At 48.5% G+C, this 13,895-nt stretch overlaps 1 protein-coding gene across 2 annotated transcripts in view; it reads left to right on the top strand.

Moving 5' to 3' along the window:
• The first annotated feature begins 13,491 nt into the window (after positions 1–13,491).
• LOC119458764 (A disintegrin and metalloproteinase with thrombospondin motifs 13-like) overlaps positions 13,492–13,895 on the top strand; it is a 74,276-nt gene continuing 73,872 nt past the window's right edge. For both annotated transcript variants that reach the window (XM_049671421.1, XM_049671422.1), the window contains exon 1: positions 13,492–13,629. In XM_049671421.1, coding sequence (XP_049527378.1) covers positions 13,557–13,629 — 73 coding nt within the window. In that variant the 5' untranslated portion in view covers positions 13,492–13,556. The remainder of the gene's footprint in view (positions 13,630–13,895) is intronic.

Here is a 13,895-nt window from a genome sequence, read left to right as displayed (position 1 = left end):
GGAGTCACATTCTCATCCGACATTTCCGTATTCTGACAGTTTGAAGAGTTTTATTATGCAGATGTGCTTCAGGCCACAAATAAATTGTGCTACATTGGGGTTGGTGTTGCAACCTTGCTTTTGCCTTATGTGGCCAAATATGTTCTCCAGAGGATCCTGTTGAAGTCTGCGTGTTAGCAGGTATTCAAAATTGTAATTTTTGGAGAGGTCGTTCCACAGTTGACAAATAGCCTGAATTGTGATTTGCCAACCAACGACGGTTTGTGGTTGACGTCTGCCATCAAACGTCCATGATGCAATCCAGGGAGGCTGGCCTCGAAGGAAGTCAATCAGCTCTGAATCCTCTTTCACGATTGCATGCCGGAGCTTTTGCGAAGTTTTCTTTTTACTCGAGCTGTTCAAGGCATCGAAAATCCTGTCCATACGATCACAAAATTGTGCTGTAGTGATGGCCGAGGCAGGCAGCACTTTCGCATACACCAATGCCATGATAGCAATCAAAACTGATGCACTGAGCACCTGCGTTGCTCTGCTGACCTTCATATTAGAAAAAGGTTTCTGATGAATGTGCCTTTCAGTCAACTTTGGAGCCAATCGCAACCGCAACTCAAGTGAGGATTGTTAAAGGCTTACAATGTGGGACCAGTCAACGATGTCATCCCCAATATATAACTTGTGTGCTTGCACATTATTGCGCGTTGTTTTAAGTAAATGTGGAACATCAAAGATGAAATATACCCGCTCACCATTAACTTCAAAAAAAGGCTTTGCTACAGTCACTCTTAGTTGGTTAGCGAGACTTACATTTGAACTGCCCTGGTCACAAATGACTGCTTTCACTGCAATGTTAATGCTCCTAAGCTCCACAATGAGTGACACCAGCAGGTTATGCATAACAGATGATGGTGTTGATGTGTGCCCTATAGTAAAAGCAACCGGTGAACCCACTTTTTCGAAACACCAACAAGAAGAACTACCATTGCTCGATCAGCAATGGTTGAAGTGCGATCAGTGCCATCATCTGTAAAACCCTGGACAATGTCCCGTGCAGCATCATAACACAAATTCTTTTTGAGTGCTATTTCATCGAAAACTAAAGCACACACTCGGTCCCGTTCATTCCAAGCTTGAGTATTTGTTGCAATGGAAGAAATGATTCCTGGAATTGTGCCTGGAGTCATCTTTACATTGGCTAGCCACCTCCTTAATGAACGCCGGGAGGGCAAAGAAAAATATGGAGCCAGAAATCGGTATGCTCGCGGACCACGGAAGTTTAAGTGAAGAGTAAATTTCTTGAACCACACGGGAAACCGCTTGACCTTGCCTTTGGGCCTCAAGCGAACATGTGCAGAAAGAAGTTTAAAAACCTCCTCGGTGACGTGCGGTCGGATAATGCCAAGGGCCTTTGAAGTCGATGACGGTGCTCGGTGAGGCTGCCTCAGCAGTCTTTTGATAGTTTTCCGCTGTGCTGCTACTTTGGCTTGCAGACGTCGAATGGTTTGCTTGTATTTCTTTGATGGAGACCTTGCAGCTGGCACACAGGAAAGTACTGCAATAAACAAAAATTGATTTAAAAGCGAACAGCAACTAATCCCGTACGAGCGCTTTCTTCGCTTCTTTTTTACCCAAGGTGCCCAACTTTCTGTGGTGCAAAGTTTTCGATTGCACAAATTGAAAAAAAAACATTAACAATGGCACCCTAATAATGAAAATCACTGAGAGCCCACCATGACATTTTATTGGTGCTAGTTTGCTCAGAACGTCCTAAACATAAAATTGCACATTGAAAACAGCTGCAATAACAGCATAATCACCATTTGCTGTAGGGCACTCAGGCGTGGAGCTGTTGGAGGACACATCTTCTGGAGAGTCTTGTGAAGCTTGTTCAGTACCTCGGACACTGCTGTCGGAACAATCTTGCGAGCAGCCTGCGGAAGTCTCTATATCAATAGTCTGTTGAAGTGAACATAAGTGTTGAAGCAAACAGTAAACTCACCAGTCGCACATGTTCCCTTTGTGACAACTGAGCGACTGCCCAAGGTTTCCTCCAGCAAGACGCAGTCAGCAAGAACTCCTTCACCAGCTACATGGGAGCTGCCACCTGTAGAGGTTTGGTCAACAGTCAACTCAGTTCGAAAAAAAAGACAAGTCGACACTGTACACACCCTGCTCCTCGGGGCACTTCAATGTGTGGGAGCCGCTTTTCGAAGCCTCTGCCGCAGACCCTAAAGAAATGAAACAACAGCAATTTGTCAGTAAGAGGCTTAAAATAACAAAAACTGAAGCACATCCACACCTTGCAGTGCGGCTTCTGCAGTCATGTCCCAGTCACTACTTGAAGCGATGCTCAGAGAACCTGCATATATGTGTAGTTGGTACAAGTTACAAAGCTTGTAGCACAGGGAAATTTAAACCGCCCTTTCAAACGCATGAATTGGTAGGTGGAAGAAAAGAGAATGCATCAACAGAGAAACAAGCAATTTGTGGTTTGTGGAATTATCGACAGTGCCAGCTTTCTTTGATACGAGGTATATGTGTACATGTGCATGAAGGCTTCAAGTTAACGTTAAATAGCCCTTCAATGTATTTCAAAACAAGTTGCACAGGTCAATAGCATAAAAGAATGACAGGAATGTAAAGCTGTTAGGAAGGTAATAGCCCACAATTCACAAAATTTAAGACTTTCGAAGTGTTACTTCTACAGCGAGGTTTCTCCATCGGCTACAAATATCTTCCAGGTTAACTGTCACCACTGATTCAAAAGAAGTGGCTGCTATCGCAGATAATTGAGTTTCTGTCAATCACTTACATGGTGCAATTGGTTGCACACTGGGAACAGCCATTCTTGTAAGCCTTGTGTGCCCAGGGTCCATGAAACTTTCAGCAGTAAAATGGTCGCTGCAAACCCTGTACGTTGCGTACAATAGGCTGGCCGGCTTACTCAGGAGATCATCTCGTCCGGCATACTGCATCCATGCTGTCATCCTGCATCGGCAATGAACTATCAGCTGAAGGCGAAGTGCTCGAACAGTGATTTTGTTATTGTTAGCCTCACTGAGCAAGCACGAAAAGTAACCTTGAAGACATGCAAACCATACAAAAGCTTTCGCGCACCTGCCGTCCCGTGGTATGCGGAAGAAACCCGTCCCTGGCTTCTTGTGGGTTCTGCCATTGTTCAAGCACCACGAAACACAGCAGTAGCTGCCGTAGCTTGGACCGCCGGACGGCATGGCATCAGCGCGGTCTGAAAATGTCAATAAATGCACACCAGGATTTATTCGTGGTCCGAGGCTTCGGGAAACGCGTCGTGAAGCATGCGAGGCCCAGCGACCGCTCCTCAACAGGGAGTTTTCGAGTTTTCGAATAGCGAAAGCAAAGCTTGCGGGCGTAGCGTTGCGGGCTTCACTTAAGGGGAGCCCGCGAGCGTACGACGCGTTCGCCGCTACGCCGCAAGCTTTTCGTACGCTATTCGAAAACTCCCTAATGTTTCGCACCGAGCTCAGCGCACAGCACGCGTCGCCTCGGCTTGACGCCGTGCCCCAGTTTGCTATACTAGGGCGAAATCTTGTACGCGTTCTTGTACGCGTTCCACGATGGGACGGAGGCGTTCCGTTCCATCGAGCTGAACGCGATTCTGCATACGTTGCACAATGTTCACGTCTTGCCGCCGCATACAGCCGCAAACTGTTTTTTTAGCAAACCTCGCCGTCCTCACAAGCTCCAGAAAAAGATTACAACTGCGCGAATAAGACACCACGTAAGAAACACAGAAACGCCCACCCACACGAAGCGCAACGCGTGTGGGCATGTTTATGTTTCTTACATGGCGTCTTATTCGCGCAGTTGTAACCTTTTTCTGATTCAATGACCCAACTAGCCCAACAACATGTAATTCAACAAGCTTCGCTTGAAAACGTACCTCACCTGCTGTCTCACACACGAAAACACCGAAGCAGCCGACGTTGACGAAACCTTCCCGCTGTCATGCCTATGGTCATGCCTGGGCTTGTCGCATGCTGGTATGGCGAGTACTCTCGGCGCGAAATCGTAGATGCTGCTTATGGCAGTGCGGCTGAACAAAAATAACCACGTAAGGTGCGTTGAATAAATTGTTTTTATGTATAAATAACATGTCAAATATAGGCGCATAATTATTATTTTGTAAAAAACATTCTGTTTAATTGATGATAACTTTTTGTTTTTCGCACTTGCGTCCTCTGGCGTTTGGTGAGAGCACTAGTTTGTTACGTGGTCGTGACGTACTTCCTGAGGCCAGATTTCGCGGAGTGTCCTCTCTTAACTTTTTTTTTCTTTCTCTATGGTTTAGCTGCGGCACCAAGTGCCTATTTATATCAGAGGCTCCGGCAACAGTCACCAACGCCGCACGCATTTTGTGCGAACGCGGGCAAAACGTCGAGGGCGTCGACAACAGTTCTGCGTGTTGCCGGTGCTGCTGCATGTCCAAGTTTATACAGCTGATAAAGCTACTATCATTACTCCGTATAGCTCTCTATAAATTTGCTATGGCAATTGATGCTTCGCCTTTCAGGTGAAACGGCGACAACTTTTTTCATAAACGCTCCTCGACTTGAACTTGACTTGCCACCGCCATGGGCAGCGCGTTCGAAACGCGTTGAAGGCGGTGGAAAGTCAAGTTCAAGTCGAGGAGCGTTTATGAATACGGGGGTTATACTCTCTCAGCAGTCATGTGATGGCGTCGGCAAACGCGGTGCACGTTCCGGCATGTGTAAACGGCTGCGTAAGACGCTGTGGCCTCTCCCCCTTACTAGAGAGTACTGCACGTTTCTAACGCGTTTGTGCTAGGGTCCCCTTAAGCGGGAGATGGCGCAATTATAATGAAGGGCGCTGTTATAAAATAGGAATGACGTCAGATATGGCGCGTGTCATTTGTGGAAGTCAATCGTTCGATTTAGTGTGGCGAGACTGGGCGAATTACACGGAAGATTCACGGTTTACCGATGATTCCCTCCGGAGCTTCGCCCACTCATCATCATTCACCCCGTGGATGTGCGGTGTTTTAGGGGCGAAGCTCCTTATAGCGGCACCCGTTCGTACCCGTCGTAGTAGGTAGCCACGTCTAGTTTTTTGAATTGCTCAATAGATGGCGTTGTGTGTCCGTATATGTATGTATAGCCATATATACATATATATGTATACGTATAGTATAACCGAAAGCCGACTTCCGCTTCCGGTTCCACTTCCGGTTCCGCTTCCGTTTCCACTTCCGGTTCCGGTTTCGCGTCCGCTTCCGGAAGCCAGCTTCCGGCTTCCGGAGAACGCTTCCGGCGTTTTATGAAAAAAAAATTCCGAAAGTTGTGTCCGTAGCGCGGAATCGAACCAGGGACCCCTCGCTTCCGAACGCGCGGCGATAACCACTACGCCACGAAGCGCACATAGACACACGCACCACGATGGCAATAAATACCCAACATGAACGAAAGGCCGCGTTTCTAGCGCGTTTGTAACGCGTTTGTGCTAGCGCGTTACGGCCCGTGTAAGAAGCTGGTATAAGACGCTGTGGCCTCTCCGCCTTACCTTCAACGCGTTTCGAACGCGCTGCCCAAGGCGGTGGCAAGTCAAGTTCAAGTCGAGGAGCGTTTATGAATACAGGGGGTATACTCTCTCAGCAGTCATGTGATGGCGTCGGCAAACGCGGTGCACGTTCCGGCATGTGTAAATGGCTGCGTAAGACGCTGTGGCCGCTCCCCCTTACTAGAGAGTACTGCACGTTTCTAACGCGTTTGTGCTAGCGTCCCCTTAAGCGGGAGATCAGATGATTCCCTCCGGAGCTTCGCCCACTCATCATCATACACCCCGTGGATTTGGTGTGATTTTTTTTCTCCTGGCTCAGCGCGCAGCGGAGAGAAGGGAGGCGGGGGTCGAGAAGGGAGGGAGGTGGCGAGGAAGAGAACGCGTGCGCATGCGCCGCGCCACCCTCCTGAGTGTCGCCGCCCTCCTGATTGCCGTGACTACGGCATGCCAGTGTCTTGATGCGGAACACGAACCACACATTACAGCTGGCTTACACAGCTTCGCTGTTAAAGGTCGGTGTTTAGCCCAGTGAGTAAGGCACTTGGTTTCCAATAGTGGGGTCCATGGTTCGAAACGCACCACCGCAAACGTTTTTCCTTTCGAATTTTTAGGGGCGAAGCTCCTTATAGCGGCACCTGTTCGTCCCCGTCGTAGTAGGTAGCCAGGTCTAGTTTTATGAATTGCTCAATAGATGGCGTTGTGTGTCCGTATATGTATGTATACCCATATATACATATATATGTATACGTATAGTATAACCGGAAGCCGACTTCCGCTTCCGGTTCCGGAAGCCAGCTTCCGGCTTCCGAAGAACGCTTCCGACGTTTTATGAAAAAAAAATTCCGAAAGTTGTGTCCGTAGCGCGGAATCGAACCAGGGACCCCTCGCTTCCGAAGGCGCGGCGCTAACCACTAGGTGGTGGTGGTGGTGATGATGTTGAAGCAGGCGGGGTTAGCCTGGCATACATAGCCGGCAATTGTTCCGCCTGATCCTCCTTCGAGTTGATATCAGGGGTGTGTCACCAAGTGTCTATGAGCCCCGTGTCTCGCAGGAAGGCCAGCAGCAGTCGTTGCGCTCTCTTCCTGGTTGTCGCAGGACCTCCGGGGAAAACGACGTCTTCAAATGTCCTGTGCGTAAGACCGCTCTTTTGTAGGCTGTCGATCATCGCTTTTCTTTCTTTGTCAAACTGTGGGCATATCCAAATGTAATGTTCGATGTCGCCAATGTCACCACAGAAAGCACAGAATGGGGAAGCGCGAAGCCCAGTCTTGAATAACCAAGCTGTGGTGTACGCGGAGTCGGTCCTGATGCGGTATAAAAGCGTCGCTTCCTCGCGGGTAAATCCATGAGTCACGCAGGCTTCGTGGGGATTCTTGTGGATGTCCCTAAAGTGAAGGCGGATTAAACCCTTAGGGTTCTGAAGAGCTTTTGGAGCTTTCACTTTTGGGACACATGTCAGCGCTAGGCGTGCAAGGGCGTCAGCTTTCTCGTTTCCATCAATTCCTACGTGTGATGGTATCCACTGGAATCTTATATTAAATCCTTTGCTTGTTAGATCGTTAATCAGCTAACCACTACGCCACGAAGCGCACATAGACACACGCACCACGATGGCAATAAATACCCAACATTAACGAAAGGCCGCGTTTCTAGCGCGTTTCTAACGCGTTTGTGCTAGCGCATTACGGCCCGTGTAAGAAGCTGGTGTAAGACGCTGTGGGCTCTCCGCCTTACCTTCAACGCGTTTCGAACGCGCTACCCAAGGCGGTGGCAAGTCAAGTTCAAGTCGAGGAGCGTTTATGAATACGGGGGGGTATATTCTCTCAGTAGTCATGTGATGGCGTCGGCAAACGCGGTGCACGTTCCGGCATGTGTATATGGCTGCGTAAGACGCTGTGGCCGCTCCCCCTTACTAGAGAGTACTGCACGTTTCTAACGCGTTTGTGCTAGCGTCCCCTTAAGCGGGAGATCCGATGATTCCCTCCGGAGCTTCGCCCACTCATCATCATTCACCCCGTGGATATGCTGTGATTTTTTTGTATAAAATTGTTTCTTTATAGCCGTGACGACCGGTTTTTCTCGTTGGGTAGGCATAGAAATACTTACCCATTTAAAATTCAACTACCGATTTCCCCGGGTGCGTCTGTTCTAGGGTGCCATCAACGTGAAGCCGAGTCGAAACGAATGTGTTGCTTACGCCGAGGGACCTTCAGAGTCCAAAGAACCAGAATTGGCCCAAAGCCCAAGGGCCTCCTTTTCCCTTAACACGGCCAAGTCACATACCCGGAAGGGTCCAACGCCCGATGTCCGGGCCGGTGGTGTCACAACACACCAAGCACCTGTTGAAGGAGATGCCCCGGCAGAGCCGTGATAGCGAAGCCAGAGTGGTCGTTGCATCGTTGTCATTGCGGCTCTCTCATTCGACTCTTGTCATGTCGTCGTCACACCATCTTCGTCGTGCATTCGTTGGCATACCTTCATCATGATACCGTTCTGGTCATTCCAGCTTCCTATAACTCACATCATGCCGATGTCATTACGCCAACGTCGGCATACAGTATACATCACACAGTCATCGTCAAGGAATCGTCATCATGCACCCTTCGGCATCTCATTGTCCCGATACATTTGTCATGCCATCGCCGTCACTGCTTCGTTGTCACAGAGTCCTTCATGAAATTGTTGTCATCCGGTCGTCGGGATGCGTCGTGGTGCTTCCATCATCTCCACTCTAACTTCGTCATCTGGCTCTTCTCATGCCGTCTTCGTACCACCATCGTCGTCACACAGTAGCCGTCATACGAGTATTGTCATGGCTTTGTTTCACGATTGTTATCACTTACAACGTCATCATCCCATTGTCATTCCCTCGACGTCATTCTGTACTTTGTTATGGTGTCGTAATCATACTGTCACCTGCAGCAGTGCGCTTAATGCAAAAGAAAAGGCGGGCACGAAGAAGAAGAAAGTGCGCGTGCGAACCGCCCCGCTCGATAGCTAGGTCTCACCGCCGTTTTCTGCAGGAGCCAGCTGCTCTCAATAAACGTCCTCAGTCCCCTTTCAAAAAGGCACTTGCTTTCAATGTCCTCATTGATTCATTCATAAAAATAAATTCTTAAGTTTTACTTGCCAAAACCACAACATAATTAGGGGGCACGCCGTTGTGAGGGACAGCTGGACAATTTGACCCCTATTGGTTCTTTAACGTGCACCGAATGCAAAAGTATATAGGTGTTCTTGCATTTGGCCCCCATTTAGATGCGGCCGCCGTAGCCGTGGTTTTACGCGCAACGCGTGTAAGCGTTATACCACCACCACCACCACGGCGGGTCCTTCATTGAATCGCCATTCTCGTGGCTGACTTCGTCATTGCATCATCATAAGGCAGTCGCTGTCACGTATCCATTGCCATACCGACGTCGGCATGCCGTTGTGGTAAGGTTATTGTCGCCATTCTAGCTTCGTTATTCGGTTGTCGTCACGTCATCGTCGTCACGCCATCGTCGTCATACACTTGTGCGGTCATGGTCGTCTTGTCGCCGTTGTACTACCGTCATTATTTCACAATCATCCTCTCATTGATCATCATACCGCCTTTGTTGTTCCGTCAGCGTCATTGCTTCGTCGTCTTTCGAGTGTCGGCACTGCGTCCTCGTCATATACTCGTGGATGATATTGGCAAATGAGCACCATAGCAATGTGAACCGATGCGGGAGACAGGGTATGTCGCATATATTAGAAGCAACGGACATCTGCAGACATCATATGTCAAACGTCTACAAATTTTAAATGAACGTGACTGGCAATACAGTTTGTGACTACTGTGAGGGCTGGACGTGAAGGCTAGGGACGTTAGCGTGGCATGGCAACTCGAGGCGAAATAACTTCTTCAACAGAACACGTTTATTTCATCGCTCAACCGAAACGTGACCGCCCGCGCCGGCGGCTGGAACAAGAGAGAGAGAGAGAGCAAGCGTAAGAGCCCGGCCTCGTTTGGGCCTGGTGTCATGTAGGCGTAAAGGAGGCGCCGGAGGTGGCGCTAGCGATCAGTTAAGCTAATACGGGGACTAACTTATAAGGGCGCTCACCCTACAGTTGTTTGAATCCTTCGTCACCCGATACTCGTCGTGCCGTGTTCGACAAGCCATCGTCGTCATGTGCTCTTTCTGGCGCACTGGTCATCACGCCATTGTAGTCATACAGTCGCTGCCCTGGCATTGTCATTATTGCGTTGTTGTCATTTATTCGCTGTCGTACCATCATCGTCATACTGTTGTCGTTACGCATTAGTTATCATACCGTCGTCGTCATTCTAACTTTTACATCGCACTTTCGTCATGGCGTTCTCACACGCAAATATCGCCACGTGCAATAATCATCATACCATTATCGTTATGTTTCCGACCTCACGCTGTCGTATTAACATTGTCATCACATCAGTGCCGTCCTCGTAATGTCGTCATGGCGTCGTAGTCATGCCATGGTAGTCATACCGCCTTCGTTGATCCATCTGCGTCATTCTTTATTCGTCATTTTACCGTAATAACGCAGTCGTCATTCAATCGTAATTGAGCCGCTGTTATGAAATCATCGCCCTTACATTGTCTTCAGACAGTCGCTACTACGCATCCATTGCCTAACCGCCATCATCGTGCCATTGTGCTCGTTCAATCGTCGTTATTCCAGCTTCGTCATAAGGTTGTCTTCATACCCCTGTCGTCACGTCATCGTCATCTTACACTCGCCTCATCTAACTGTCGTCATAGGGTCGTTATCACTTTGTCCTCATTAAACCATCGTTATCATTTAAGAATATTCGTTGTACGGTCGCCATGTCCTCGTCATCATACCTCATTTCTGGGTCCACCATCATGATTCCTTCTCAGTCATTGCATCCTCGTCACTGCGTCGGCGTCGTATAGACACCATGCCTCCATGCTCTTGAGCAAAGTTGGGAAACGGGTTATATAGCGAAGCGGGAAGACCTCGGAATACATCGCAAATAGCCGGAGAAACGGATGTCTCGAAATGGCCACTACAGCTGTTGAATAAACCTGACTTCAGAAACATGGTGTGCCGGAACATTCCTCGAATGCTAACGCCATTCCGCCATCAACAGTCACTGTGAGATCTTCCACGTTTTTTGAGCCGCAAGGGGCACCCTGTTATTTTAAATTGTTGTCTAGGGGCCAGAAGAAAAAAACTCTCAGCCCTTCCACTGGGGTGGAGATGGAAGACCAGCAAAGCTGTAGTATGGTGGGAATTGTGTATTTGCAATTATGACTATTAAGATGTGATGGTGTCATTGGTTATTTGAACTAATAAAGAATGAGAAATATATATAATCCGGTGGTTTTCATTTATTTAGTGACTACAGAGACCTTATGGTTGCTACGGCACACCGCCATACTGTGTGCGTTCTTCATAAACACGTCACCAACACTGTGCGCGTTCGGTGCAAACGCGGTCAAAACGCCGGTGTCGTCGACAACAGTTCTGGGCGTTGTTTGTGTGATCGCACACAACCGCTGTCAAAACGCTCGCGTGAGCAAGCGTGCCAGCAGCAGCGAACGGAAATTCATGCGGTCTATCGCTTCAATGGAAACTGAGCGGCGAAAGCACAGCGTATATAAAGGTAGGAGCCGTGTTGCAGATCGCTTTCAAGATACAGCGGGCGCGACCGCCCGGCGCCGCGCAAAGTACAAGCTGCTCGCAGAGCAGAAGCGGCAAGCTCTCCCTCCCGCGCTGCCTTCCCGCTGTCCTCCTTTCGCGTGGGAGGTTGAGTCGCAAGTTTCCCTTGCGCCCGGTCGCAAGATACGCATTTGGTGCCAGAACTAATCGTCGCCTCCCCTCCCTCGCTCTCGTCCCCCCACGGCCTTTCACGCGACGGAAGAAGTGGCGTTTGCTCTCCGCCGTGCTCTCACTGGCACATACAGCATGCGGCGAATGAGAGGTTTGTAGCGAGAGCTGCATTGGCCGCATTCTCGCCGTTTCGCTGTGGCCGGTGGCCTCACCGCGAACTCAGCCGTTGCCTAGCAACCTCCGCAGCTGGCCGCGCCACTCGCCAGGCTTCTGGCATCGTCTGCTCGAGTTACCACGGTGTGGTGACGCGCCGCCGCCGCCGCAGTTGTGTTGCAAGCGTTCGCCGCTTGCACCTGGCATGACGTCAGAGGAGGAACCGGTGAAACCACGTTGGAACAGAGGAGGAGCCGGCCTTGCATCCAATATATAGAAGGGGCGGCTTGGTTGGATTCGTCGGTAGATATGAAAGTGAGTCGGAGAGACTAAAAGAAGCCAGGCCTCGTCGTCGGAACGAAACCTAGAGGAGGCAGTGAGCCGAGGAGACGGAGGAAGAACGAGCCGGACGCCTCGAGAAGCGTCGTAAGTACAAAGTGGCCAGGCGAGTGGATTCAGATGAGGATAGCACCCGAAACGTGTTCAAGTCACTAGACGACAACCCCTTATCCTCCCGCCTCACCGACCATGGGTCTGTCTTTGTGGCAATTGAGAAACAACAAGATCAAGGCTTTCAAAATAAGTGCGTTACACTTTAAAAATGTCTCGTCTTTAATGTAAGCATAACTTAGCGAGAGCTAACAACCAAACCTAAACACTCAGACGTAGGAATCTAAACGATAAAGATGTAACCGTAGAGAGAACCAAGCTAAACAATAAAATTAACCGTACGTCTCGCAACGCACACCCAGGCATAACTGAGTTAAGCCAAAGCCATTTGTTTTCTACATCCCGATGGGACCATCAAATAGTGAGCCCTTAACAGCTTCGCTGTAAAAAACACATTGATCTCAATTTTCATGTCATACGATCTCTCATGCCTTCTAAAAGTAATTTTTCTTGTGACATCCTGTTACTTATGTGCCTGCGCTGTTTAAAGAATATTATCATGGTAGATCAGAAGAAAGAATCAATTGTTTCTTCACAGTAACATTTCTTTTACGTTATTTAACAGGTTTTCTCGCAATTTATGTGTGGCCTCATTCAACTCTTCGAAGTTACTGTGTGCATGGGTAAATGTACTGCCCTTTTTGCGGGATAATCCAGCTTTTCGCTGGCTCCCCTAGCTGACTCTCTCTCATTAGTACTAGAATAACCACAATCCCAACAAATCGAAAGTGTGTTCGTGGCGGAAAAGCAAGAATATTTTTGTTATGCACTGGATGCAGAAACTATTCGCTATATTCACGCCATTCACATGCAGCATGTGCAGCGTGGGTACTCATTTGACAGCTAGGCACCTATTGTGGGACTGTGCAGGTCTTGTGCGAGTAAGAGAGAAACATAAGGAACGTGACTATATTTCACTGGAGGCATCGACTACGGCACCCCTGCAGGCCGACGCCGTAAAAACATGAACGCTCTATGGAAGGTCGCGAGCGAGAGAAATAAATTCTATTACAATACAGCCTGTATTTCAAACCGAACTTAGGCCTTAACCACAGCTTAGGCCTCTGACTCATCTCTGTTATTGAAGTGAGTTCTCTTCTCCATTTGCATGTTTCTCTGTTCCCTACGATGCCTACTGAACACGAAGCTCACAGCTGGCACACGCGAACATTATCATACAATTGATTTCTATTCTACCTTGGTAAGTGGTAAAGGCGCTATGATAAAATATTCTTGGTAAAACTAACACTCATAACCGGACTGTGGATAGCACAAAATTATTCAATAAGAAATGCATTGTTGAGGGTTTGCTGTGCTGCCGCAATTCAGGGATGTCGCAAAAACTAAATAAAAAGAAAGGATACGTCGAGCTGTGTATTGTTTGAATATTGTAAATTCGGCTGCAATATAAAAAATTCCACAACGCCGCTTTAACTAGGAGATGTCCAGTTTAAAAAGGATCATTATGACTTCTTCTTTTGTGTAATATGAGAAGATTGAGGAGGTTGAATTTTTTTATTACCAAAAAGAGACGAAAGGCACCATTCACATGCCGGCTCTATTCAGTACGAGCAGAAGCCTCTCAGGTTTAGGCCAGCATGGCGTCCATACAGTGTTTCCTATGTGCCCTATCTTTGTTCGCTCCCCTTTGTGTACTCGCAGAAGCGGCACGTAAGTACAATACACGAGTTCATTTGCGCATGGTGCGTCGGCAACTAAACGCACGGTTAGCGGCCAGCAAAATGCAGCGGCAGGGCCGCTGACCTTTAAGTTACTGTGTGCATGGGTAAATGTACTGCCCTTTTTGCGGGATAATCTATTTTGCCAGAATCATCGTCATCTCTTATTCTACCGTTTCATTTCATAGCACAATCTTCCCGGTTCTTTTCTATCAACGGCGTTATGAATACGCTTGATCAACTCCCTTTTAGAGTAAT

The sequence above is a fragment of the Dermacentor silvarum genome, chromosome 7, assembly GCF_013339745.2.
Source record: "Dermacentor silvarum isolate Dsil-2018 chromosome 7, BIME_Dsil_1.4, whole genome shotgun sequence".
Classification (NCBI taxonomy): Eukaryota; Metazoa; Arthropoda; class Arachnida; order Ixodida; family Ixodidae; genus Dermacentor; species Dermacentor silvarum.
The sequence above is the reverse complement of the archived record's forward strand: the minus strand, read 5'-3'. Positions and strand labels throughout refer to the sequence as shown.